At 50.5% G+C, this 27,844-nt stretch overlaps 1 protein-coding gene across 1 annotated transcript in view; it reads right to left on the bottom strand.

The window, feature by feature from the left end:
* Positions 1 to 24,905, bottom strand: part of LOC147122418 (choline transporter-like protein 5) — a 248,011-nt gene extending 223,106 nt beyond the window's left edge. The window contains exon 1 of the mRNA XM_085983554.1: positions 24,584 to 24,905. Within this exon, the coding sequence (XP_085839680.1) occupies positions 24,584 to 24,620 (37 nt within the window). The 5' untranslated portion in view covers positions 24,621 to 24,905. The remainder of the gene's footprint in view (positions 1 to 24,583) is intronic.
* Positions 24,906 to 27,844: the final 2,939 nt, after the last annotated feature.

Genomic DNA, 27,844 nt, shown 5'->3' with positions numbered 1-27,844 from the left:
GTTTTACTATGTTAAAGGCGCTGTTTTAATATAAGTTGTTGTTGTTGTACCGGGCCAACCAACATCACTAAAACAGATTATTTGGCCATTTATCACATTGCTGTTTGTGGGACTTCAGTGTGCCAGTGCAGCCTTCGGTGGCCTGAGGAAGAGAGTGTTTGAAGACCAGGACCTCAAACCTGGCACTAAGCTCATGGTCTACAGAGCAGCAGTGATACCCGCCCTGCTGTATGCCTCAGAGACATGGACCATGTACAGCAGGCACCTCAAAGCACTGGAGAGATTCCACCAACGCTGCCTCCACAAGATCCTGCAAATCCATTGGCCGGATAGGTGCACCAACGTCAGTGTTCTCGCTCAGGCCAACATCCCCAGCATCGAAGCTTTGACCACGCTCGATCAGCTCCGAGGGACGGGTCACATTCTCCGCATGCCCGATACGAGACTCCCAAAACAAGCGCTCTACTCGGAGCTCCGACACGGCAAGAGAGCCCCAGGTGGGCAGAGGAAACGCTTCAAGGACACCCTCAAAGCCTCCTTGAAAAAGTGTAACATCCCCACCGACACCTGGGAATTCCTGGCCCAAGACCGCACAAAGTGGAGGAGAAGCATCCGGGAAGGCGTCAAACACCTTGAGTCTCTTCGCTGGGAGCAAGCGGAAGCCAAGCACAAGGAGCGCACGTCAACCCAAGCACCCCACCCACCCGCCCCTTCAACCACTGTCTGCCCCACCTGTGACAGAGACTATAGGTCCCGCATTGGACTCATCAGTCACCTGAGAACTCATTTTTAATGTGGAAGCAAGTCATCCTCGGTTCCGAGGGACTGCCTAAGAAGAAGAAGAGTTTGTGGGAGCTTGCTGTGTGCAAATTGGCTGCCGTGTTTCCCTACATTACAACAGCGAATACACTTCAAAAATGTACTTCATTGGTTGTAACCTACGTCCTGATGTCATGAAAGGTGCTATACAAATGCAAAACTCCAATGAAGCTCAGCGTAAGCTCGAGGGACAGCACCTCATCTTTCGATTAGGCACTTTACAGCCTTCTGGACTCAACATTGAGTTCAACAATTTCAGACTATAACCCCTCAGACTATAACCTCGGCCCCCATTTTTTCAGGCGGCAACTGTTGATGATTCTGCCATCCCCATTTGCAACATTTAATCTCTCCTGCCTTCAATCCTATCACAGACCATCACTTTTTCTTCCCCTCCCCCCTTTCCCTGCCCCTGCACTTGCTTAAAATCTGTTACATCTCTTAACTTTATCCAGTTCTGACGAAGGGGCATCGACCTGAAACGTTAACTCTGTTTCTCTCTCCACGGATGCTGCCTGACCTGCTGAGTGTTTCCAGCATTTTAGAGTCATAGAGTTATACAGCACAGAAAGAGGCCCTTCGGCCCATCGTGTCCGTGCCGGCCATCAAGCCCTGTCTATTCCAATCCCATTTTTCAGCACTTGGTCCGTAGCCTTGTATGCTATGGCATTTCAAGTGCTCATCTAAATGCTTCTTGAATGTTGTGAGGGTTCCTGCCTCTACCACCCTTTCAGGCAGTGAGTTCCAGATTCCAACCACCCTCTGGGTGGAAAAGTTTTTCCTCAAATCCCCTCGAAACCTCCTGCCCCTTACCTTGAAACTATGCCCCCTGGTTATTGACCCCTTTACTAAGGGGAAAAGTTCCTTTCTATCTACCCTATCTATGCCCCTCATAATTTTGTACACCTCAATCAGGTCCCCCCTCAGCCTTCTCTGCTCTAAGGAAAACAACCCCAGCCTGTCCAGTCTCTCTTCATAGCTGAAGCGCTCCAGCCCAGGTAACATCCTGGTGAATCTCCTCTGCACCCTCTCCAATGCAATCACATCCTTCCCATAGTGTGGCGACCAGAACTGCACACAGTATTCCAGCTGTGACCTAACTAGTTGTTATTTCTGTTGTTATTTCAGATTTCCAGCAGCCACAGTATTTTGCTGTCCTATATTGTAGTGTATGTACTTTGCAGAAGGAACTATATTCTGCAGCCCCTGTATACTGCAGTACCAGTAGTGGACACCCCTGTATATAAGCCTGTGTAGTAACTTTTGCATAGTAGTTCCAGTTTGTCTCCACTCAGTAAAGACCTGTTATAACCAACTCCTGCAGTCCGTGTCTCAATTACACACGGACATAATATATATGACATAAGAAAACTCACTAAGCACGTCGTCTGAGTATAAAACAAGGCTTTAATCAACTGTTTCATAACCATGAGATTCCAGTTACATCACTAGTTCCTGGTTTCAGAAACACCCTGGGCAAGCTGGGCCCACGCCCGAGTATTTATACTCCTTGGACGGCGTCACCAGCTGGCCGCCCAGTGTTATTTCATGAGTCATTTCTTCATGAATGATGGGATTCATGACACTACACAAATGCAAGTTCTTTTGTCTTGTAATAAAGTGGGTTGAATTCTGTGCACTAAATGACAAATGTGTGTTTTCCCGTTCAAGCGGCGAGCTTCCTGCAATCAGTCTCTGATGCGGTGGAATTCTGTATGGCCAAGTGTCGACAGAGGTATAATAAATAGAATTCCAGCGCTTCACACTGACTCATGATCAGCCTGGTGGGGCAGTACTGAGGGAGCGCTGCACTGTCGGAGGGGCAGTACTGAGGGAGCGCTGCACTGTCGGAGGGGCAGTACTGAGGGAGCGCTGCACTGTCGGAGGGGCAGTACTGAGGGAGCGCTGCACTGTCGGAGGGGCAGTACTGAGGGAGCGCTGCACTGTCGGGGGGGCAGTACTGAGGGAGCGCTGCACTGTCGGGGGGGCAGTACTGAGGGAGCGCTGCACTGTCGGAGGGGCAGTACTGAGGGAGCGCTGCACTGTCGGAGGGGCAGTACTGAGGGAGCGCTGCACTGTCGGAGGGGCAGTACTGAGGGAGCGCTGCACTGTCGGAGGGGCAGTACTGAGGGAGCGCTGCACTGTCGGAGGGGCAGTACTGAGGGAGCGCTGCACTGTTGGAGGGGCAGTACTGAGGGAGTGCTGCACTGTCGGAGGGGCAGTACTGAGGGAGCGCTGCACTGTCGGAGGGGCAGTACTGAGGGAGCGCTGCACTGTCGGAGGGGCAGTACTGAGGGAGCGCCGCACTGTCGGAGGGGCAGTACTGAGGGAGCGCTGCACTGCCGGAGGGGCAGTACTGAGGGAGTGCTGCACTGTCGGAGGGGCAGTACTGAGGGAGCACTGCACTGTCGGAGGGGCAGTACTGAGGGAACACTGCACTGTCGGAGGTGCCGTCTTTCGGATGAGACGTCTTGGCACTTTTTCGAAAAAGAGCAGGGGAATTTTCCCTGGTGTCCTGCCTAATACTTATCCCTCAACCAACGTCGCTAATTCAGATTATCTGGTCCTTATCACATTGCTGTTTGTGGGAGCTTGCTGTGCACACATTGGATGCCGCGTTTCTTACATTACAACAGTGACCGTACTTCACTGGCTGTAAAGCGCTTTGGGATGGCCTGAGATCATGAACGGCGCTATAGAAATGCCAGTCTTCCTTCCTTTTATGGCCTCCAGTTTTGTTCTCCCCTCCAACAACAACTTGTATTTATATAGCGCCTTTGACGTAGTAAAACGTCCCAAAGCGCTGCCCAGGAGTATTACAAGACAAAAATTTGACACCGAGCCAACTAAGGAGAAATTAGGGCAGGTGACCAAAAGCTCGGTCAAAGAGGTAAGTTTTAAGGAGCGTCTTAAAGGAGGAGAGAGCGGCCGAGAGGTTTAGGGAGGGAATTCCAGAGCTTAGGGCCCAGGCAGCTGAAGGCACGGCCGCCAATGGTGGAGCGATTAAAATCAGGGATGCTCAGGTGAGCAGAATTAGAGGAGTGCGGAGATCTCGGGGGGTTGTGGGGTTGGAGGAGATTACAGAGATAGGGAGGGGCGAGTCCTTGGATTTGAAAACAAGGATGAGAATTTTGAAATCGAGGCGCTGCTTAACCAGGAGCCAATGTAGGTCAGCGAGCAGCGGGGGTGATGGGTGAACGGGACTTGGTGCGAGTTAGGACACGGGCAGCCGAGTTTTGGATGACCTCAAGTTTACGTAGGGTAGAATGTGGGTGGCCAGCCAGGAGTGCGTTGGAATAGTCAAGTCTAGAGGTAACAAAGACCCGGATGAGGGTTTCAGCAGCGGATGAGGTGAGGCAGGGGCGGAGACGGGCGATGTTACGGAGGTGGAAGTAGGCGGTCTTTATTATGCTGCGGATATGTGGTCGGAAGCTGATTTTAGGGTCAAATATGACACCAAGGTTGCGAACAGTGTGGTTCAGCCTCAGACAGATGTTGGGGAGAGGGATGGAGTCAGTGGCTGGGGAACGGAGTTCAAGGCGGGGACTGAAAACAATGACTTCGGTCTCAAGGGATCAAGGGATATGAAGAGAAAGCAGGGACAGGGTACTGAATTTGGATGATCAGCCATGATCGCATTGAATGGCGGAGCAGGCTCGAGGGGCCGAATGGCCTACTCCTGCTCCTATCTTCTATGTATCTATGTTCCCAATATTTAATTGGAGAAAATTTCTGCTCATCCAACAAGTGGAAACATCTTCTCTCCGTCAAACCCGTTCATAATCCTAAAGACCTCTATCAGGTCACCCCTTGATTTGATTCCAACCATGCACTGTTTTTAGCACCTTAAGTTGACGTTGGTCATTAACGAGACAATGTCTGCGGGCTACGACTGACCCACATTGTCCTTCGCTGTGCACAACAACACACAGCAGGAGCACGCCACAAAGAGAAATGAGACAAGCACATTTTGCAGCACGGGTCTTCTGTCTCGACCATCACTCGCCTTGTGAATGGTCACCATTGTCCCCAAACCCATCGCGGGAGTGACGAATCACAGCTGCAGCTCGCCCGGGCCCAGCTGCAGTTTAACACCTATTGTGTTCGCCGCGTCTTTCATTCCAGTGCGTGGCATCATTCCAAACTCTTTATAAATCCTTTAAAGACAGAACGGGCATTTCTACTCCAGCGCCTTTCACCAGCGCGGGACGTCCCAAAGTGCCTTGCAGCAAATGAAGCGCTTTTCGAAGTGTAGTCACGGTTGTAATGTAGGGAAACGCAGCAGCCAATTTGCGCACAGCAAGATCCCACAAATGGCAATGTGATAAAAATCAAATCGTGATGTTGGTGCTGTCTTTGGGATGAGATGTTAAACCGAGGCCCCTGTCCGCTCTCTCAGGTGGACGTAAAAGATCCCGTGGCACTATTTTGAGGAAGAACAGGGGAGTTCTCCCCGGTGTCCTGGGGCCAATATTGATCCCTCAATCAACATCACTAAAACAGATGATCTGCTCATTTATCACATTGAAGTACTTTTGAAGTGCAGGCACTGTTGTAATGTTCCTATCTAGCTTCCCTTTAAACTGTATCAATATTATTCACCTCAACCACTCCCTGTGGGAGCGAGTTCCACATTCTCACCACTCTCTGGGTAAAGAAATTTCTCCTGAATCCCCTATTAGATTTATGAGTGACTGTCTTATATTGATGTGTCCGCCGTGGCTCAGTGGGCAGCACTCTTTCCTCTGAGTCAGAAGGACGTGGGTTCAGGTCCCACTCCAGAGACTCGAGCACAATAAATCTAGGCTGACACTCCAGTGCAGTACTGAGGGAGTGCCGCACTGTCGGAGGGGCAGTACTGAGGGAGTGCCGCACTGTCGGAGGGGCAGTACTGAGGGAGCGCTGCACTGTCGGAGGGGCAGTACTGAGGGAGTGCTGCACTGTCGGAGGGGCAGTACTGAGGGAGCGCCGCACTGTCGGAGGGGCAGTACTGAGGGAGTGCTGCACTGTCGGAGGGGCAGTACTGAGGGAGTGCCGCACTGTCGGAGGGGCAGTACTGAGGGAGCGCCGCACTGTCGGAGGGGCAGTACTGAGGGAGTGTTGCACTGTCGGAGGGGCAGTACTGAGGGAGCGCCGCACTGTCGGAGGGGCAGTACTGAGGGAGCGCTGCACTGCCAGAGGGGCAGTACTGAGGGAGCACTGCACTGTCGGAGGGGCAGTACTGAGGGAGTGCTGCACTGTCGGAGGGGCAGTACTGAGGGAGCGCTGCACTGTCGGAGGGGCAGTACTGAGGGAGCGCCGCACTGTCGGAGGGGCAGTACTGAGGGAGCGCTGCACTGTCGGAGGGGCAGTACTGAGGGAGCGCTGCACTGTCGGAGGGGCAGTACTGAGGGAGCGCCGCACTGTCGGAGGGGCAGTACTGAGGGAGCGCTGCACTGTCGGAGGGGCAGTGCTTAGAGAGTGCTGCACTGTCGGAGGGTCAGTACTGAGGGAGCGCTGCACAGTCGGAGGGGCAGTACTGAGAGGGTGCTGCACTGTCGGAGAGGCAGTACTGAGGGAGTGCTGCACTGTCGGAGGGACAGTACTGAGGGAGCGCTGCACTGTCGGAGGGACAGTACTGAGGAGTGCTGCACTGTCGGAGGGGCCATCTTTAGATGGAGTCGTTTAAACCAAGTCCCCGTCTGCTCTCTCAGGCGGGCATAAAAGATTCTATGGCACTATTTCGAAGAAGACCAGGGGAGGTCTCCCCGGTGTCCTGGCCAATATTTATCCCTCAATCAACATCACTAAAAAGCAGATGATCTGCTCATTTATCACATTGCTGTTTGTGGGTTCTTGCTGTGCGCAAATTGGCTGCCGCGTTTCCCACATTACAACAGTGACTACAGTTCAGGAAAGTACTTCATTGGCTGTAAAGCGTGCTGGGATGTCCGGTGGTCGTATAAATGAAAGTCTTTCATTCACTATTCGAGGCACCGTCTCTCCTGTCAAGTTCCTTTAGGCTTCCTGATATGTGAAGACTTGCATTTATGTAGCACCTTTCATAACCTCAGGGTGACCCAAAGCGCTTTACAGCCAATGAAGTGTTTTGGAAGCTTAGTCACTGTTAAATAAATATATATTGGCCAGGACACCTGGGATAACTCCCCTGCTCTCGCTCGAAAGAGTGCCGAGAGATCGTTTCCATCCAACTGAGAGGGCAGGCGGGGCCTCGGTTTAAAGTCTCATCTGAAAGATGGAGGAGGAGAGATATATCGATGTAAGCTGCATCGAGGGGCTATAAGCTGGAATACGTCACCACTCCCCAGTGGTGTGCGGATGTGTGTGGGTGAATCAGGTAGGTGAGCAATGTTGGGACAGAGGCGCTGCGACCAACAAAATACAGGAAAACAAACACTTCGGCAAATAGGCTTTCATTCCGAATGATGCTCCTAAATTATCTGCTCATGACCAGCAGCGACAGACCAGTACCACCAGTACTGTGCCCGAGTGTTACACAGACACAGACCTGTCCCCACCAGAACTGTACCCCAGTGTTATACAGTGACAGACCCAAACCCACCAGTACTTCACCCCAGTGTTACACAGACACAGACCTGTACCACCAGTACTGTGCCCCAGTGTTATACAGTGACAGAGCAGTACCACCAGTACTGTGCCCCAGTGTTATACAGTGACAGACCTGTACCCACCATGTACTGTACCCCAGTGTTACACAGATACAGACCCAAACCCACCAGTACTGTACCCCAGTGTTACACAGATACAGACCGGTACCCACCAGTACTGTACCCCAGTGTTACACAGATACAGACCGGTACCCACCAGTACTGTACCCCAGTGTTACACAGATACAGACCGGTACCCACCAGTACTGTACCCCAGTGTTACACAGATACAGACCAGTACCCACCAGTACTGTACCCCAGTGTTACACAGATACAGACCGGTACCCACCAGTACAGTACCCCAGTGTTACACAGATACAGACCGGTACCCACCAGTACTGTACCCCAGTGTTATACAGTGACAGACCTGTACCCACCAGTACTGTACCCCAGTGTTACACAGTGACAGACCCAAACCCACCAGTACTGTACCCCAGTATTATACATTGACAGACCTGTCCCCACCAGTGCTGTACCACAGTGTTACACAGTGACAGACCAGTACCACCAGTACTGCGACCGAGTGTTATACAGTGACAGACCGGTACCCACCAGTACTGCGCCCCAGTGTTATACAGATACAGACCGGTACCCACCAGTACTGTACCCCAGTGTTATACAGTGACAGACCTGTACCCACCAGTACTATACCCCAGTGTTATACAGCGACAGACCAGTACCACCAGTACTGTACCCCAGTGTTACACCGATACAGACCGGTACCCACCAGTACTGTACCCCAGTGTTATACAGTGACAGACCTGTACCCACCAGTACTGTACCCCAGTGTTACACAGATACAGACCGGTACCCACCAGTACTGTACCCCAGTGTTATACAGTGACAGACCTGTACCCACCAGTACTGTATCCCAGTGTTATACAGTGACAGACCTGTACCCACCAGTACTGTACCCCAGTGTTATACAGTGACAGACCTGTACCCACCAGTACTGTATCCCAGTGTTATACAGTGACAGACCTGTACCCACCAGTACTGTACCCCAGTGTTACACTGACAGACCTGTACTCACCAGTACTGGACCCCAATGTTATACAGTGACAGACCTATACCCACCAGTACTGTACCCCAGTGTTATACAGTGACAGACCTGTACCCCCCAGTACTGTACCCCAGTGTTATACAGCGACAGACCAGTACCCCCCAGTACTGTACCCCAGTGTTACAGCGACAGACCTGTACTCACCAGTACTGTACCCCAATGTTATACTAGACAGAACTGTACCCACCAGTACTGTACCCGTGTTATATAGTGACAGACCTGTACCCACAAGTACTGTACCCAAGTGTTATTTGTGGTGTATGTAACCTGTCCACCTTAAGAGAACTTAAGCCTGTTCCACCTTAAGAGATGTACTACTTTCTCTGGCTGCTGTATACGCAATACCGGTGGTGACCACACCGGTATATAAGCACTGTGTAGTAATATTGCATTCAGTATAGTCCCTACCTCCAACCAGTAAAGACCTGTTGAATTTACTCTTATAGTCTGTGTAGTAATTATCACTATAACACACAGACTTAACAGTGGCGACGAGTCCGATTCTTACCCTGCGGCAGTTATTTCCACGGCGGCTTCGTCCACAGACAGGACGTCGAAGAGAGGTTTCCACCCTCATCACCCTACTGGAAGACACGTCGAGCGGCAGGCATCGAGAAACCGGAGTGCAGAAGACATCCTGACCTCGAAGCCTCCATCAGCGACTGTCAGCTTTCTTTTTTCTACCTCGGTAGTGGGTAAGCCAGGCAGCGACGCGACAGAAAGTCAACCGCGTTGGCTGTACAGACGGGGCTGGGAAGACGGAGGAATAAGGGCGGTGAGATCGATCGCGACCGGAGATAAGGGCCGGGCCGCTTTCGAGCGAGAGGCGCAGCGCGGGGACATCGATCGCGACCGGAGATAAGGGCCGCATTCAGGCTAAAAGGCGCAGCGTTGGGGAAACTGAAGGCGCGAGAGCCGCGGTGAAGCGGAGACAGCGTCGGGGGACGGTTGAAGACCGCCAAGCGCGGGAAAACCGCCATTTTGTGGGCGGAGGACAACGACAAGTGCGGGAAGCCGCCATCTTGGATAACATAAAAATACAATAAATTGCAACGATGCCTAAACATGGGAACATTAATACCTTTGATAGTGACATCGAAGATTGGGCCATGTATGTAGAACGCATACAAAATTATTGTAAGGCAAATAAAATTCCTGATGCAGATAAAGCACTAACATTATTAAATTTAATGGGTGCGAAGACATACGGGCAATTGAAACACCTGTTATCACCAGATGAACCGCCGGATAAGACGTTCGATGAGATTGTTACTGTCCTGAAAAATCATCTAAACCCCACACCGCTGATGCTAGCGGAACGATTTAAATTTTACGACAGAAGGCAGCTGCAGAATGAAAGCAATGCTGAATATTTGATGGAATTACGTAAGCTAGCAAAATATTGTCAGTTTGGAACGGGACTGACAGAGGCACTACGAGATAAATTTGTGTGTGGTTTATTTAACCAGGATACACAAAAGCGACTGCTCGAGGAGAATGAGCTGACGCTTGTGAAGGCGGTCACTATGGCAGCAGCACACGAAGCCGCAGCGAGAGGCACGGCAGTAATGCAGCTACGTTCACCGGAACTCGGTACAAACAAATTGGGTTTGAGCTCTGTCAAATGTTATCGTTGTGGAAAGACAACGCACGATCAGAACCAGTGTTGGTTTAAAAACCAAGAATGCAGAACGTGTGGCAGGCTTGGCCACATAGCTAAAGTATGCCGGTCAGGAAAGAAGACCAGCAACAAAAAGTCACCGCAAGGAAAATACGCAAAGGCACACAAGGTGACAAAGAACAGTTTGACCGAACAGAAGTCAGATTCAGACGCTAGCAGTAATGAACTGGATAGCTTAAGAGTACACAACGTTGGTAAGGATGCAGATCTCCAGACAATTTGGGTCACTCTTCAGATAGCAGGAGTCCAAGTAAAAATGGAATTGGACACTGGATCGGCATTGACGGTCATGAATAAGAAAGATTACAGAAGGTTATTCCAACATATTCCCCTACAGGATACGGAGATTATATTGAAAACATACACGGGGCAAAGAGTGTACCCCATCGGAAAAATAGAGGTAGAAGTGGTCCACAAGGGCGAAGAAAGCCAAGTAATGGACTTATATGTGCTACCTGAAGGAGGTCCACCACTACTAGGACGGGAGTGGATTAGGAAAATGAATATGGACTGGCACTCCTTGAAGGCACTAACGGTAGATTCCGGGGAAACAGATGTCAAACCTAAACGATTGTCCAGAATATTGGATGATGCTAAAGAGGTGTTCCAGCAGGGACTGGGAACACTGAGAGGAATTACGGCAAACATCAAGATTGATGAACATGCACAACCAAAATTTTTTAAAGCCAGACCGGTACCCTATGCAATACGACCTACTGTTGAAGCGGAACTGGAAGCACTAGAACGTTCAGGTGTACTGTCTAAGGTAGATTGGAGTGAGTGGGCTACGCCCATTGTTCCCGTTATGAAACGTCCTGCGAGCAACAAGCCAGGAGATCCAGGGAAGGTTCGCATCTGTGGAGATTTCAAAATCACCGTTAATCCGGTGCTTCACACGGTGCAGTATCCGCTTCCACGGATTGAGGATATTTTCGCTTCATTGTCTGGCGGGAAACACTTCACCAAGATAGACCTGGCGCAGGCGTACTTGCAGATGGAGGTTGAGGAAGAGTCACGCCAATACCTCACGATCAACACGCATCGAGGGTTGTACCGGTACAATAGGCTGGTTTTTGGAGTGGCATCGGCTCCAGCAATTTGGCAGAGGGCCATGGAGCAGGTATTACCGGGAGTTCCAGGCACACAATGTTACCTGGACGATATTCTGATCACAGGTGATGGTGATGAACAACATCTCGCAAACTTGGAACTGGTGCTCAACAGACTGAAAGAGTATGGACTTAGAGTAAATCGGCAGAAATGTGAGTTCTTCCAGAAGCGGATCTCGTACTGTGGCCATGTCATTGACCGGGAGGGGCTTCATAAGTCTCCTGACAAGATTGAGGCAGTTGTAAAGGCTCCCGCTCCGGAGAATGTCTCTCAGTTGAGGTCGTTTCTAGGATTAATTAACTATTACCATAAATTTCTGCCAAATCTATCCACGGTACTGCACCCATTAAACGCTCTTTTACAGAAAGGGGTACCATGGGAATGGGGCGAAAACTGTAAGAAGGCATTTCGCAAAAGCAAAGAATTGATCACCTCAGAGGAAGTGTTGGCTCACTTCAACCCGACACTGCCTATTCGGTTGGCTTGTGATGCTTCTCCATATGGTATTAGGGCAGTACTCTCACACAAGTTGCCAAATGGCACGGAAAGGCCAGTCGCGTTTGCATCCAGATCATTGACCTCTGCTGAGCGCAACTATGCGCAGATCGATAGGGAGGCTCTTAGCCTTGTATGGGGAGTGAAGAAGTTTAATCATTACCTGCAGGGCCAAAAATTCACACTTCTGACAGACCATCAACCGTTGGTATCCATTTTTAACTCTAAGAAGGGTGTCTCGGTGATGACAGCGCAGCGTCTCCAGAGATGGTCTCTTTTCCTAGGGGCACATCAATATCAAATAGAATTCAAAGGTACGAAACAGCATGGCAATGCTGATGGGCTGTCACGCCTGCCACTACCTGAAGAAGAAGACACGACGAAAGTTGACCCTGTTGAGTTATTTCATTTGACCATCATCGAGTGTTTACCAGTCACCAATGCAAGTATTGAAAGAGAAACCAGGAACGACCCGACACTGTCCAGAGTCTACGAGGTGACAGTGAAAGGATGGCCAACACGGGGTGATCCTCTGTTACCGGCATTTTCGGCAAGGCGAGACCAGCTGTCCGTCTGCCATGGTACCTTGATGCACGGGACAAGAGTGATTATTCCTCCCAAGTTAAGGGAAAGAGTTTTAAACGAACTGCATGAAGGTCATCTGGGGGGAGTTAAAATGAAAAGTCTTGCTAGGGCTTATGTATGGTGGCCGGGTATTGACCAACAGATTGAGGAGTTAACGAAAAGCTGCGCTGGGTGCCAAAAAGTGCAAAATGCACCTCCGATAGCACCGCTACACCCATGGGAATGGCCTTCAGCCCCATGGCAACGCGTACACATTGACTTTGCTAGTCCATTCATGGACTCCATGTTCCTAATCGCGGTGGACGTACATTCCAAATGGCCAGAAGTCATCAAGATGAATACCACTACTTCAGAAAAGACAATTGCGGTGTTAAGAACAATATTCGCAAGGAACGGATTGCCAGAACAGATCTGTTCGGACAACGGACCACAGTTTGTATCGGAAGAATTCCGACAATTCTTAAAGAAGAATGGAGTAAAACATTATACCTCTGCCCCATATCATCCGGCGACAAACGGGTTGGCTGAAAGATTTGTCCAGACATTCAAAAAGGCAATTAAGGCCATGAACGATGATCAGATTCCGCTGCAACACAAGGTCGACAAGTTCCTGATGTCTTATCGAAACGCCGATCATGCAGTGACTAACCAAAGTCCTGCCATGATGTTTTATAACAGGAGGTTGCGGTCCAAGTTGGACTTGTTAAAACCAAATGTGCGGAGGGAAGTGGAAAACAAACAGTTTCGGCATATTAACAAGAAGACCACTCGAACTTTCGACGTAGGACAACCAGTGTTGGCAAGGGGCTATGGAAACGAAAAATGGCAGTCCGGAACAATTCGGGCCAGACAAGGACCTCTGATGTACACAGTAGATATTGGTCATAATGTGATAAGGCGTCATGCGGATCAACTGGTAGAGTCGAGAGCAAGGGTCGAACCCATGGTTGTGACAGAGACAACTGTGGAAGACATTAATGAACCTGAAGCATCTACCTCGGCAGGGAATGTACTTGATGATGATGACACCCAATACATTGGAAACCAAATAGAGGAGGCACCACAACAACAAGAATCAGAGACTACTGAGAGGCGTTATCCAAGCCGCATCAGAAAGCCTCCTGAGAGACTGAACCTTTGAACTGTTATACCTGAAGTTATATATGTATATATGTTGTTATGTTAAATGGGGATATGACTGTTAAGCTAAAAAGGGAGGATTGTGGTGTATGTAACCTGTCCACCTTAAGAGAACTTAAGCCTGTTCCACCTTAAGAGATGTACTACTTTCTCTGGCTGCTGTATACGTAATACCGGTGGTGACCACACCGGTATATAAGCACTGTGTAGTAATATTATATTCAGTATAGTCCCTACCTCCAACCAGTAAAGACCTGTTGAATTTACTCTTATAGTCTGTGTAGTAATTATCACTATAATACACAGACTTAACATTATTGATAGACCTGTACCCATCAATACTGTACCCCAGTGTTATACAGTAACAGACCTGCACCCACCAGTACTGTACCCCAGTGTTATACAGTGACAGGCCTGTACCCACCAGTACTGTACCCCAGTGTTATACAGTGACAGACCTGTACCCACCAGTACTGTACCCCAGTGTTATACAGTGACAGACCTGTACCCACCAGTACTGTACCCCAGTGTTATACAGTGACAGACCTGTACCCACCAGTACTGTACCCCAGTGTAATACAGTGAAAGACCTGTACCCACCAGTACTGTACCCCAGTGTGACCGTGACAGACCTGTACCCACCAGTACTGTACCCCAGTGTTACACAGTGACAGACCTGTACCCACCAGTACTGTACCCCAGTGTTACAGTGACAGACCCGTACCCACCAGTACTGTACCCCAGTGTTATACAATGACAGACCTGTACCCACCAGTACTGTACCCCAGTGTTACAGTGACAGACCCGTACCCACCAGTACTGTACCCCAGTGTTATACAATGACAGACCTGTACCCACCAGTACTGTACCCCAGTGTTATACAGTGAACAACCTGTACCCACCAGTACTGTACCCCAGTGTTATACAGTGACAGACCTGTACCCATCAGTACTGTACCCCAGTGTTATACAATGACAGACCTGTACCCACCAGTACTGTATCCCAGTGTTATACAGTGACAGACCTGCACCCACCAGTACTGTACCCCAGTGTTATACAGTGACAGACCTGTACCCACCAGTACTGTACCCCAGTGTTATACAGTGACAGACCTGTACCCACCAGTACTGTACCCCAGTGTTATACAGTGACAGACCTGTACCCACCAGTACTGTACCCCAGTGTTAGTGACAGACCTGTACTCACCAGTACTGGACCCCAATGTTAGTGACAGACCTGTACTCACCAGTACTGGACCCCAATGTTATAGTGACAGACCTATACCCACCAGTACTGTACCCCAGTGTTATACAGTGACAGACCTGTACCCCCCAGTACTGTACCCCAGTGTTACAGCGACAGACCTGTACTCACCAGTACTGTACCCCAGTGTTACAGCGACAGACCTGTACTCACCAGTACTGTACCCCAATGTTATACTAGACAGATCTGTACCCACCAGTACTGTACCCGTGTTATATAGTGACAGACCTGTACCCACAAGTACTGTACCCAAGTGTTATTGATAGACCTGTACCCATCAGTACTGTACCCCAGTGTTATACAGTAACAGACCTGCACCCACCAGTACTGTACCCCAGTGTTATACAGTGACAGACCTGTACCCACCAGTACTGTACCCCAGTGTTATACAGTGACAGACCTGTACCCACCAGTACTGTACCCAGTGTTATACAGCGACAGACCTGTACTCACCAGTACTGTACCCCAGTGTAATACAGTGAAAGACCTGTACCCACCAGTACTGTACCCCAGTGTGACCGTGACAGACCTGTACCCACCAGTACTGTACCCCAGTGTTACACAGTGACAGACCTGTACCCACCAGTACTGTACCCCAGTGTTATACAATGATAGACCTGTACCCACCAGTACTGTACCCCAGTGTTATACAGTGAACGACCTGTACCCACCAGTACTGTACCCCAGTGTTATACAGTGACAGACCTGTACCCACCAGTACTGTACCCCAGTGTTATACAATGACAGACACATACCCACCAGTACTGTACCCCAGTGTTATACAGTGACAGACCAGTACCCACCAGTACTGTACCCCAGTGTTATACTAGACAGATCTGTACCCACCAGTACTGTACCCCAATGTTATACTAGACAGATCTGTACCCACCAGTACTGTACCCCAGTGTTATACAGTGACAGACCTGTACCCACCAGTACTGTACCCCAGTGTTATACAATGACAGACCTGTACCCACCAGTACTGTACCCCAGTGTTATACAGTGACAGACCTGTACCCACCAGTACTGTACCCCAGTGTTACACTGAAAAATGGCACCTCCAACAGTGCAGCACTACCTCAGACTGCACTGGGAGTGTCAGCCTGGAGTACGCTCACATACCCTGACTTTGGGTGAGAGCGACATTTGACTGAAAGCGTAAAAATTCCAAGTGGCAGGTTTGGTTTTGATGCACTTCATGTTATGTTGGATTGCTCGAACCTGAGAGATAAATTCTTGTCCGACATACTGACCGAGGTTTTACTGACGGAGGTTTTTTACCAATACCATGTGCTCTTCTACACGTATCTTAACTCGCACCAAGTCCCGTTCACCCATCAGCCCTGTGCTCGCTGACCTACATTGGCTCCCGGTTAAGCAACGCCTCGATTTTACAATTCTCATCCTTGTTTTCAAATCCCTCCATTGCCTCGCCCCCTCCCTATCTCTGTAACCTCCTCCAGCCCTACAACCCTCCGAGATCTCTGTGCTCCTCCAATTCTGGCCTCTTGTCCATCCCCCACTCCCTTCGCTCCACCATTGGCGGCCGTGCCTTCAGCTGCCTGGGCCCTAAGCTCTGGAATTCCCTCCCTAAACCTCTCCGCCTCTCTCTCCTCCTTTAAGACGCTCCTTAAAACCTACCTCTTTGACCAAGCTTTTGGTCACCTGTCCTAATATCTCATGTGGCTCGGTGTCAAATGTTTGATAATCGCTCCTGTGATGCGCCTTGGGACATTTTACTAAGGCGCTATATTAATGCAACTTGTTGTTGTTGCGAGGGGGGGCGGGATTAATTCCTCACCGACTGAAATTACAATTGTTTTCTTTCCCGGTCACTCGTCATTGATTGATTTTGCCACACAGTCACAGTCGTTCAACCAGAGAACAGGACGGCCTCAGGGAGAACCATTCTCTGTGAGATAACGGGCGCGAAGCCCAGTGATTGACTCAGACCGCGAAGAGCTGAGCTTTGATCTGATTTACCTACAGCTGAGTCTCTGAAAGGAGCACAATGCCCCGTGTGCTGTGGAGCGGTTACCTAAACAACTTCCAACACTGAATATTCAAAGCAGCAAATCTCTCCCGCACCTGCCCCGTGAAGCCAAACTCTAATTTAACTCAGTGTTGTGGTGAGAGAGAGAGAGAGGATACGAGAGGGAGTGTAGTGGTTATGTTACTGGACTGGTAATCCAGAGAATAGCCAGACAGAATCACATAGAATGCACAGCACAGAAACAGGCCATTCGGCCCAACCGGTCCGTGCCGGTGTTTATGCTCCACACCAGCCTCCTCCCACCTCTCTTCAACTCACCCCATCAACATATCCCTCTAATCCTTTCTCCCTCGTGTGTTTATCCAGCTTCCCCTTAAATGCATTGATACTATTCACCTCACCCAGGTAAAGAAGTTTCGCCTGAATTCTCTATTGGATTTATTAGTGACTATCTATATTTATGGCCCCTAGTCTTTGACTCCACCATCAAACACTTAGAGGTTGATTTTCCTGGAGCCGTCAGGCGGGGTTTCAGGCGTGTCGGGGGGGGGAAATCCCGAATTCGGGGGTCCCGACACCATCCCGCCCAAAACCCCGCTCCACGCACGTTTCAGAGGTGGCGGGTACCCGCCCCGCACTGGGACCCGCCGACCCCAGGCGGGAAAGGATTAGTGCCAATTAACTGCCTGTTAACAGGTAGTTACCAGGCAGTTTTTAGCCTAATCCCTATTTTGAGGGGTGTCGTGTGGGATTCCCGACGGCTCCAAACCGCGCCAGGGTAGAGCAGGCGGGCCGTCGGGTTGAAGGAGTTGGAGGGGTCGCGATGTCGGTGTTCAGGTGAGTGATGGGTGCTTGAGTGCAAAGGTAAGTGTGTTTGGTGTGTCTAAAGTGTGTAAAGAACTTTTACTTACCTGTACTTACTGTCATAAATCGCAACTTCTACAAGAAGTAACTCAGGAAGTACTACTGAACGGCCAGCTGAGGGCGCCGACCGAGGAGTATAAATACTAGGGCGTGGGCCCAGCTTGGCCAGAGACAGTCTGGAAACAGGAAGCTAGTGGCTACTAACTAGACCTCCATGTTTTGTTACAAGTCAATTAAAGCCTTGCTTTATGTACCACCAAGTGTGTAGTGAGTCTTTATTACGTCACTTACCTTCACAGCCTTTCTTCCTGTAGCCGTCGGGAGCCCATCACTCAGCCGGCACTGAAAGCTGAACGGCTGCGATCTGTGAAAAGTGACAGCCTTCAGCTTTGAGTGCTGCTGAGAGTTCTAACTGAGTCTGTGCAGAAGGACTCAGGTTAGAACTCAGACTGTCAGTGTTTGGCAGCTTCAAACAGCTGTGAAACACTGATATTTCGTCTGTCAAGAACTCTTGACAGATGAAATTTCAGTCTGTGACGTCACCTGTTGCCGGGTGGCCCTTAATTGGCCTGCTGAGCCCGCTGGGTGGGCTCAACAAGGTCAATCAAGGGAAAATTGCGCGGATTCGCCGGACGTCGATATAGGCGGGTCTAAAGCCCGAAAGTTGTAGTCCCGCCTTTTTCCCGACAGCTTCGGGAAAATCGGCCCCTTAGAGTACTGCGTGCAGTTCTGGTCGCCATATTATAAAAAGGATATAGAGGCACTGGAGAGGGTGCAGAGAAGATTTACAAGGATGATGCCAGAAATGTGAGGGTTTACATATCAGGAAAGGATGAACAGGCTGGATCTCTTTTCTCTTGATAAAAGAGGGCTGAGGGGTGACCTAATAGAGGTCTTTAAAATGATGAAAGGTTTTGATAGAGTGGATACAGAGAGAATGTTTCCACTTGTGGAGAAGAGCAAAACTAGAGGCCATCAATATAAGATAGTCACCAAGAAATCCAATAGGGAATTCAGGAGAAACTTCTTTACCCAGAGAGTGGTGAGAATGTGGAACTCGCTACCACAGGGAGTGGTTGAGGCGAATAGTATAGATGCATTTAAGGAGAGGCTAGACAAGTATATGAGGGAGAAGGGAATAGAGGGTTACGCTGATAGAGTTAGATGAGGAAAGACGGGAGGAGGCTCGAGTGGATCATAAACGCCGGCATGGACTGGTTGGGCCGAATGGCCTGTTTCTGTGCCGTATATCCTGTGTAATCCTGTGTAGAAGAACGTGAGTTCAAATCCCACCCGGGCAGTTTGAGATTTTGAATTCAGTTTAAAAACTCTGGAAACAAAAATCAGTAAAAGTGACCATGAAGCTGTCGGATTGTCGTAAAAACCCAACTGGTTCACTGACGTCCTTCAGGGAAGGAAACCTGCCGTCCTCACCCCATCTGGGCCTATAGGTGACTCCAGTCCCACACCAGCGTGTAGGATAGAGTGTGCCTGTAGGGTTTAGTAAACATTGTTAAAATTTTGTAACCATTATTAAGTGACTATAGTATGTGAAATAATATGTTAAAAACCTAAAAAGCCTGTATAAAATGGTGAATGGCTGAGAAGCAAAGCATGATGGTAAAATTAAGCCAACATTATGTTAACAGCGAGAATAGTGCTGAGGTCGTGTAGATTTTCTGTTCTATTAAAAACAAGATGCCAGTGAAGGACAAAACATGAATTAAGTCTCAAAGTAAGATGGAGGGTTTTCAATACCCAACATCCTTTATCGCTGAAGTTTCAGACCAGTCTAGATAACGGGCTATGGGAAAGGCAAAAGACCTCATGTCGTAATTCAGGGGAAGTCTGGCTATGTAAAAGTTCTCATACTCAAAGCTCACAGCGGAAAAGGAGAGAAAATCATAGACCGTACTTGTGAAGGTCAGAATGGTGAAACATAGAAACATAGAAGATAGGAGCAGGAGTAGGCCATTCGGCCCCTCGAGCCCGCTCCGCCATTTATTGAGATCATGGCTGATCATCCAAATTCAGTACCCTGTCCCTGCCTTCTCCCCATATCCCTTGATCCGCTTAGCCTTAAGAAATATATCCAACTCCTTCTTGAATATATTTAATGAATTGGCCTCAACTGCCTTTTGTGGTAGAGAATTCCACAGGTTCACCACTCTCTGAAGAAATTCCTCCTCATCTCTGTCCTAAATGGCTTACCCCTTATCCTTAGACTGTGACCCCTGGTTCTGGACTCCCCGACCATCGGAAACATCCTTCCTGCATCTAGTCTGTCTAGTCCTGTTAGAATTTTATAAGTTTCAATGAGATCCCCTCTCATTCTTCTAAACTCCAGCGAGTATAAGCCTAATCGACCCAAGCTCTCCTCATACGTCATTCCTGCCATCCCAGGTATCAGCCTGGTGAATCTTCGCTGCACTCCCTCCATGGCAAGAACATCCTTCCTCAGATAAGGCGACCAAAACTGCACACAATACTCAAGGTGTGGTCTCACCAAGGCCCTGTACAACTGCAGCAAGACATCCTTGTTCCTGTACTCGAACCCTCTCGCTACGAAGGCCAACATACCATTTGCCTTCTTAACCGCCTGCTGCACCTGCATGCTTACCTTCAGCGACTGGTGCACAAGGACACCCAGGTCTCGTTGCACTTGTGAGATAGCCCAAGCAGCTGAAAGTTGCTATGTATTTTGAAGGGGAAAAAAGGGTATAAAGGAACAGCTATTGAACACTGAAAGCAGCGCGAAACCAGAGGATGAGAAGCTTCAGTCAACAGAGCACAGCAAGAGTTAAACGGTCACTCGGAAGGATCGCCGGGGTTCAATGAACAGACGGCGACTATCTTCTTGTTAAGTGTTACTTCTCTGTACTGGATGTTTAATGTTTAATAAACCTGTTTTACTGATACACAATATACCTGAACCCGGAGTGCTTTGTGTAGTCACGGATAAATTATTCTAAAGAGCTTTTAAAAGCTACAAGCGTGGTTGACTCTTAACTGCCCTCTGAAGTGAGCCACTTCAAGAAGAAGGAGGCTCACCGCCACCTTCTCAAGGGCAACTCGGGATGGGCAATAAATGCCGGCCTCGCCAGCGACGCCCACAACCCGAGATTAAATCTTTTTAAAGACCGCAACTCGCAGACCCACCCCATACAGATAAACTCCCGGTAAGTCACAAACACAACTTTGCTTGTTGGCAGTCGTGTTAAAGTGACCTTCGCAGCTTACAGCAGCGCAAATCTCCTGCCCGTGCAATTTTTCGCTTGCAGTCAGGATGAGGCGAGTCGGCAACAACAGAAACTAGCACGCTTACTACAACAACAGCAACAACTTGCATTTATACAGCGCCTTTAACGTAGTAAAACGTCCCAAGGTGCTTCACAGGAGCGATTATCAGACAACAATTTGACACCGAGCCACATAAAGAGATATTAGGGCAGGTGAGCAAAAGCTGGGTCACAGAGGGAGGTTTTAAAGAATGTCTTAAAGGAGGGGAGAGGTCTCTGGGTCTTTTGCCAAATGCCTTATATATGTCTCCTTCTGCCAGTGGAAACAGTTCCTCCTTGTTTACTCTCGCAAAACCATTTATGATTTTGAACACCTTTGAAATCTCCCCTTACCTTTTCTGCTCGCAGGAGAACAATTCCAAATTAAGAACATAAGAAACATAAGGAGCAGGAGTCGGCCATTCGGCCCCTCGAGCCTGCTCCACCATTCAATAAGATCATGGCTGATCTTCTACCTCAATCCCACTTTCCCACCCGATCCCCTTATCCCTTGATTCTCCTAGAGTCCAAAAATCTATCGATCTCAGCCTTGAATATACTCAATGACTGAGCATCCACAGTATTTCAGGCAAAACTCGACACCGAGCCACATAAGGAGAAATCAAACAATCACAGAATGATACTGCACAGGAGGCCGCCATTCAGCCCATCGTGCCAAGCTATTCCAGTCTCTCCATATAACTGAAGTCTTTCATCCCCGGTACCATTCTGGTAAATCTCCTCTGCACCCTCTCCAAGGCCTTGATATCCTTCCTGATGTGTGGTGCCCAGAATTGACATTATTAGGACAGGGCTTGGTCAAAGAGGTAGGTTTGAAGGAGCGTCTTAAAGGGGGAGAGAGAGGCGGAGAGGTTTAGGGAGGGAATTCCAGAGCTCGGAGCCCCAGGCAGCAGAAGGCACAGCCACCAATGGTGGAGCGATGAAAATCGGGGATGCACAAGAGGCCAGAATTAGAGGAGCGCAGAGATCTCAGAGGGTTGTAGGGCTGGAGGAGGTGGCAGAGTGGCAGAGATAGGGAGGGGGCGAGGCCATGGAGAGATTTGAAAACAAGGATGAGAATTTTAAACTCAAGGTGTTACCGGACTGGGAGCCCATGTAGGTCAGCGAGCACAAGGTGCGAGTTGGGACACGGGGCAGTGAGCACGGGGGATGATGGGTGAACGGGACTCGGTGCGAGTTGGGACATGGGAGGTGATGGGTGAACGGGACTTGTTGCGAGTTAGGACACGGGGGGTGATGGGTGAGGGGGCTGGGTGTGAGTTAGGACACGGGGGGTGATGGGTGAACGGGACTTGGTGTGAGTTAGGACACGGGGCAGTGAGCACAGGGGGTGATGGGTGAACGGGACTTGGTGTGAGTTAGGACACGGGGCAGTGAGTACAGGGGGTGATGGGTGATCGGGACTGGGTGTGAGTTGGGACACGGGGCAGTGAGCACAGGGGGTGAGGGGTGAACGGGACTGGGTGTGAGTTAGGACACGGGGCAGTGAGCACAGGGGGTGATGGGTGAACGGGACTTGGTATGAGTTGGGACATGGGGTAGTGAGCACAAGGGGTGATGGGTGAACGGGACTGGGTGTGAGTTAGGACACGGGGCAGTGAGCACAGGGGGTGATGGGTGAACGGGACTTGGTACGAGTTGGGACACCGGGCAGTGAGCACAGGGGGTGATGGGTGAACGGGACTGGGTGTGAGTTAGGACACGGGGCAGTGAGCACAGGGGGTGATGGGTGAACGGGACTGGGTGTGAGTTGGGACACCGGGCAGTGAGCACAGGGGGTGATGGGTGAACGGGACTGGGTGTGAGTTAGGACACGGGGCAGTGAGCACAGGGGGTGATGGGTGAATGGGACTTGGTGTGAGTTAGGACACGGGGCAGCAAGCACAGAGGGTGATGGGTGAACAGGACTGGGTGTGAGTTAGGACACGGGGCAGCGAGCACAGGGGGTGATGGGTGAACGGGACTGGGTGTGAGTTAGGACACGGGGGGGTGATGGGTGAACGGGACTCGGAGCGAGTTAGGACACGGGGGGTGATGGGTGAGGGGGACTTGGTGCGAGTTAGGACACGGGGGTGATCGGTGATCGGGACGAGTTAGGACATGGGGTGATGGGTGTGGGGGGTACTGGGTGTGAGTTAGGACACGGGGTGTGATGGGTGAGGGGGACTGTGTGTGTTTTAGGACACGGGGGGTGATGGGTGAACGGGACTCGGTGCGAGTTAGGACACGGGGGTGATGGGTGTGGGGGGGGCTGGGTGTGAGTTAGGACACGGGGGGGTGATGGGTGAGGGGGACTGGGTGTGTTTTAGGACACAGGGGGTGATGGGTGAACGGGACTTGGTGTGAGTTAGGACACGGGGGTAATGGGTGTGGGGGGGACTCGGTGCGAGTTAGGACACGGGGGGTGATGGGTGAACGGGACTGGGTGTGAGTTAGGACACGGGGGGTGATGGGTGAGGGGACTGGGTGTGAGTTAGGACACGGGGCAGCAGAGTTTTGGGTGAGCTCAGGTTTACCGAGGGTGGAAGATGGCAGGCTGGCCAGTAGCTGGCGTTCAGTTCAACGTCTCTTTCCAAGGACAGTAACTCCGACAAGTGTCAGCCAAGAGTAAATGGAAGAGTTGGGTCTTAGAATCCCACAACCTTCTAAAGCAAGAGGTGAGCGTGATGCCAACTGAACCAAACCCCACACTGGTTAATAGTTTATCGTCTATTTGCCTTCCTTATCTCTTGTTCTTTCAGGACATGCACACGGACTCACTGGGTGCGCAAATCACAAGGTTTAACTTAAAAACATGTTAGAACAATCAGTAAAGGCTGAACAGGCTGGGGCTCTTCTCTCTAGAAAAGGGAAGGCTGAGGGGTGACCTGATGGAGGTCTTTAAGATAATAAAAGGGTTCGATAGGTAGACGGAGAGAAGATGTTTCCACTTGTGGGGGAGACCAGGACTAGGGGCCTTAAATATAAGACAGTCACTAATAAATCCAATGGGGAATTCAGAAGAAACTTCTTTACCCAGAGCGTGGTGAGAATGTGGAACTCGCTACCACAGGGAGTGGTTGAGGTGAATAGTATAGATACATTTAAGGGGAAGCTAGATAAACGCATGAGGGAGAAAGGAATAGAAGGATATGTTGATGGGGTGAGATGAAGAGGGGTGGGAGGAGGCTCGTGTGGAGCAGAAACACCGGCACGGACCAGTTGGGCCGAATGGCCTGTTTCTGTGCTGTACATTCATAAAATCATAGACACCTCCAGCACAGAAGGAGGCCATTCGGCCCGTCATGCCTGTGCTGGCCCTTTTGAAAGAGCGGCCGTGCTCAGTCCCACTCCTCCTGCTTGTTGTCCGTAACCCTGTGAGTTGCTCATCCTCAAGGATCTGTCCGGCTCTGTCTTAAAATGATCTGTGTAATTCTATGCAACTTTCATACCGTCTTTAAATTAAAATTCATAGTTAGTTGCAAGTAAACAGTGATGGCTCTGTTAGAGCTGGCAAGAAAGGAGGGGAGACAGAAAGGGGGTTAGGGCGTAAAGACGGTACAGCCATGGTTAGAATCTTCCCCTCAGGTACTGGTTTGCCGTAACGGCACCCGAGTAACTCACCGTGCTTCCCATAATAGGTTCTCTCTTCCCGCACCATGCCGAAAGACTCTCTCTATCAGCAGGGCTGCTCAAGCCAGCTAACAGGCATCTCACTTCCTCAAACACTGTTCGCGCTCTGTGCAAAAACAGTTTAATGTTTAATCAGCTCGGGGAGGGTTGCCGTCACGTGACCTGGATTGTTTACTGCTGAATTCTTGCAGTGGTTAAGATTACAAAGCAGCGCTTGATTTGATACAGTAACTCCTCACACAGTCAGAGGGTGGGGCTGGGTGGGATTTGGAAAAAGCATAGCCTGTACATTTCAACGCTTGAAATCCGAGAAGAGATGTAATATTTAAAAAATTCTGTGCTCTTGCCCTGCATCAGCTCACCGGCAGCTGAAACCCTCCTCCCTGCCTGTGTCACCTCCAGACTCGACTATTCCAACACTCTCCAGGCCGGCCTCTCACCTTCCACCCTCCCTAAACCTCAACTCATCCAAAACTCTGCTGCCCCGTGTCCTAACTCGCACCCAGTCCCGTTCACCCTTCACCCCCTGTGCTCACTGCCCCGTGTCCTAACTCACACCCAGTCCCGTTCACCCATCACCCCCTGTGCTCACTGCCCCGTGTCCTAACTCACACCCAGTCCCGTTCACCCATCACCCCCTGTGCTCACTGCCCCGTGTCCTAACTCACACCCAGTCCCGTTCACCCCTCACCCCCTGTGCTCACTGCCCCGTGTCCTAACTCACACCCAGTCCCGTTCACCCATCACCCCCTGTGCTCACTGCCCCGTGTCCTAACTCACACCCAGTCCCGTTCACCCATCACCCCCTGTGCTCACTGCCCCGTGTCCTAACTCACACCCAGTCCCGTTCACCCATCACCCCCTGTGCTCACTGCCCCGTGTCCTAACTCACACCCAGTCCCGTTCACCCATCACCCCCTGTGCTCACTGCCCCGTGTCCTAACTCACACCCAGTCCCGTTCACCCATCACCCCCTGTGCTCACTGCCCCGTGTCCTAACTCACACCCAGTCCCGTTCACCCATCACCCCCTGTGCTCACTGCCCCGTGTCCTAACTCACACCCAGTCCCGTTCACCTCTCACCCCCTGTGCTCACTGCCCCGTGTCCTAACTCACACCCAGTCCCGTTCACCCATCACCCCCTGTGCTCACTGCCCCGTGTCCTAACTCACACCCAGTCCCGTTCACCCATCACCCCCTGTGCTCACTGCCCCGTGTCCTAACTCACACCCAGTCCCGTTCACGCATCACCCCCTGTGCTCACTGCCCCGTGTCCTAACTCACACCCAGTCCCGTTCACCTCTCACCCCCTGTGCTCACTGCCCCGTGTCCTAACTCACACCCAGTCCCGTTCACCCATTACCCCCTGTGCTCACTGACCTCTTCTTAGGCAGTCCCTCGGAACTGAGGATGACTTGCTTCCACATTAAAAATGAGTTCTCAGGTGACTGATGAGTCCAATGCGGGACCTACAGTCTCTGTCACAGGTGGTTGAAGGGGCGGGTGGGTGGAGTGCTTTGTTTGACGTGCGCCCCTTGCGTTGCCGGCGCTTGGCTTCCGCTTGCTCCCGGCGAAGAGACTCGAGGTGTTCGGCGCCTTCCCGGATGCTTCTCCTCCACTTTGTGCGGTCTTGGGCCAGGGATTCCCAGGTGTCGGTGGGGATGTTGCACTTTTTCAAGGAGGCTTTGAGGGTGTCCTTGAAGCGTTTCCTCTGCCCACCTGGGGCTCCCTTGCCGTGTCGGAGCTCCGAGTTGCTGACCCACATTGGCTCCCAGTCCACCAACACCTCGATTCAAAAATTCTCATCCTTGTCTTCAAATCCCTCCATGGCCTCACCCCCTCCCTATCTCTGTATAACCTCCTCCAGCCAATAAACCCCCCCGAGATCTCTGCGCTCCAACCAATTCAGGCCTCTTGCCCATCCCCGATTTTAATCGCTCCACCATTGGTGGCCGTGCCTTCAGCTGCCTGGGCCCTAAGCTCTGGAATTCCCTCCTTTGACCTCTCCGCCTCTCTACTTCTCTCTCTTCCTTTAAGATGCTCCTTAAAATCTACCTCCGTGACCCACCTGTCCTAATATCACCTTCTGTGGCTCGGTGTCTCATTTCTGTTTGATAATCGCTCCTGTGAAGCGCCCTGGGACGTTTTACTACAGTAAAGGTGCTATATAACTAACACAGTTCACCGACAGTAAATTTATATTTTTATACTTTAGAAGGCTGCTCTCACTCATATAGAATAAATAATAGAATCACACAGCACAGAAAGAGGCCATTTGGCCCATCGTGAAGCAGCTATCCAATTAGTCCCACTCCTCTTCGGGGTTCGATAGGGTAGACGTAGAGAAGACGTTTCCACTTGTGGGGGAGACCCGAACGAGGGGGCCATCAATATAAGATAGTCACTCATAAATCCAATGGGGAATTCAGGAGAAACTTCTTTACCCAGAGAGTGGTGAGAATGTGGAACTCGCTACCACAGAGAGTGGTTGAAGCGAATAGTGTAGATGTATTGAAGGGGTGGCTAGACAAGCATATGAGGGAGAAAGGAATAGACGGTTATGCTGATAGATTTAGATGAGGAAAGACGGGAGGAGGCTCGAGTGGAGCATAAACACCGGCATGGACTGGTTGGGCCGAATGGCCTGTTTCTGTGCCGTATATCCGATGTAATCCTATGTAATAAGGAGATAATAGGACAGGTTACCAAAAGCTTGGTCAAAGAGGTAAGTTTTAAAGAGGAGAGTGAGGTAGAGAGGCGGAGAGGTTTAGGGAGGGAATTCCAGAGCTTAGGGCCCAGGCAGCTGAAGGCACAGCCGCCAATGGTGGGGCGAAGGGAGTGGATGATGCACAAGAGGCCAGAATTGGTTGGAGCGCAGAGATCTGAGAGGGCTGTAGGACTGGAGGAGGTTCCAGAGATAGGGAGGTGGGGGGGGGGGCGAGGTCATGGAAGGATTTGAAAACGAGGTTGAGAATTTTAAAATTGAGGCGTTGCCGGCCCGGGAGCCAACCTTCCCTAACAGCACTGTGGGAGCACCTTCACCACACGGACTGCAGCGGTTCAAGAAGGCAGCTCACCACCACCTTCTCGAGGTTAGGGATGGGCAATAAATGGGAGAAAGGAATAGAAGGATATGCTGATGGGGTGAGATGAAGACGGGGGGAGGAGGCTGGTGTGGAGCATAAACACCGGCACGGACCTGTTGGGCCGAATGGCCTGCTTCTGTGCTTTGATTCTATGTAATTCTATGGT

The sequence above is a fragment of the Somniosus microcephalus genome, chromosome 3 (assembly GCF_052327205.1).
Source record: "Somniosus microcephalus isolate GS21.2 chromosome 3, FLI_Smic_1.0, whole genome shotgun sequence".
In the NCBI taxonomy this organism is placed as follows: domain Eukaryota; kingdom Metazoa; phylum Chordata; class Chondrichthyes; order Squaliformes; family Somniosidae; genus Somniosus; species Somniosus microcephalus.
This window is presented reverse-complemented; position numbering and strand designations above follow the sequence as displayed.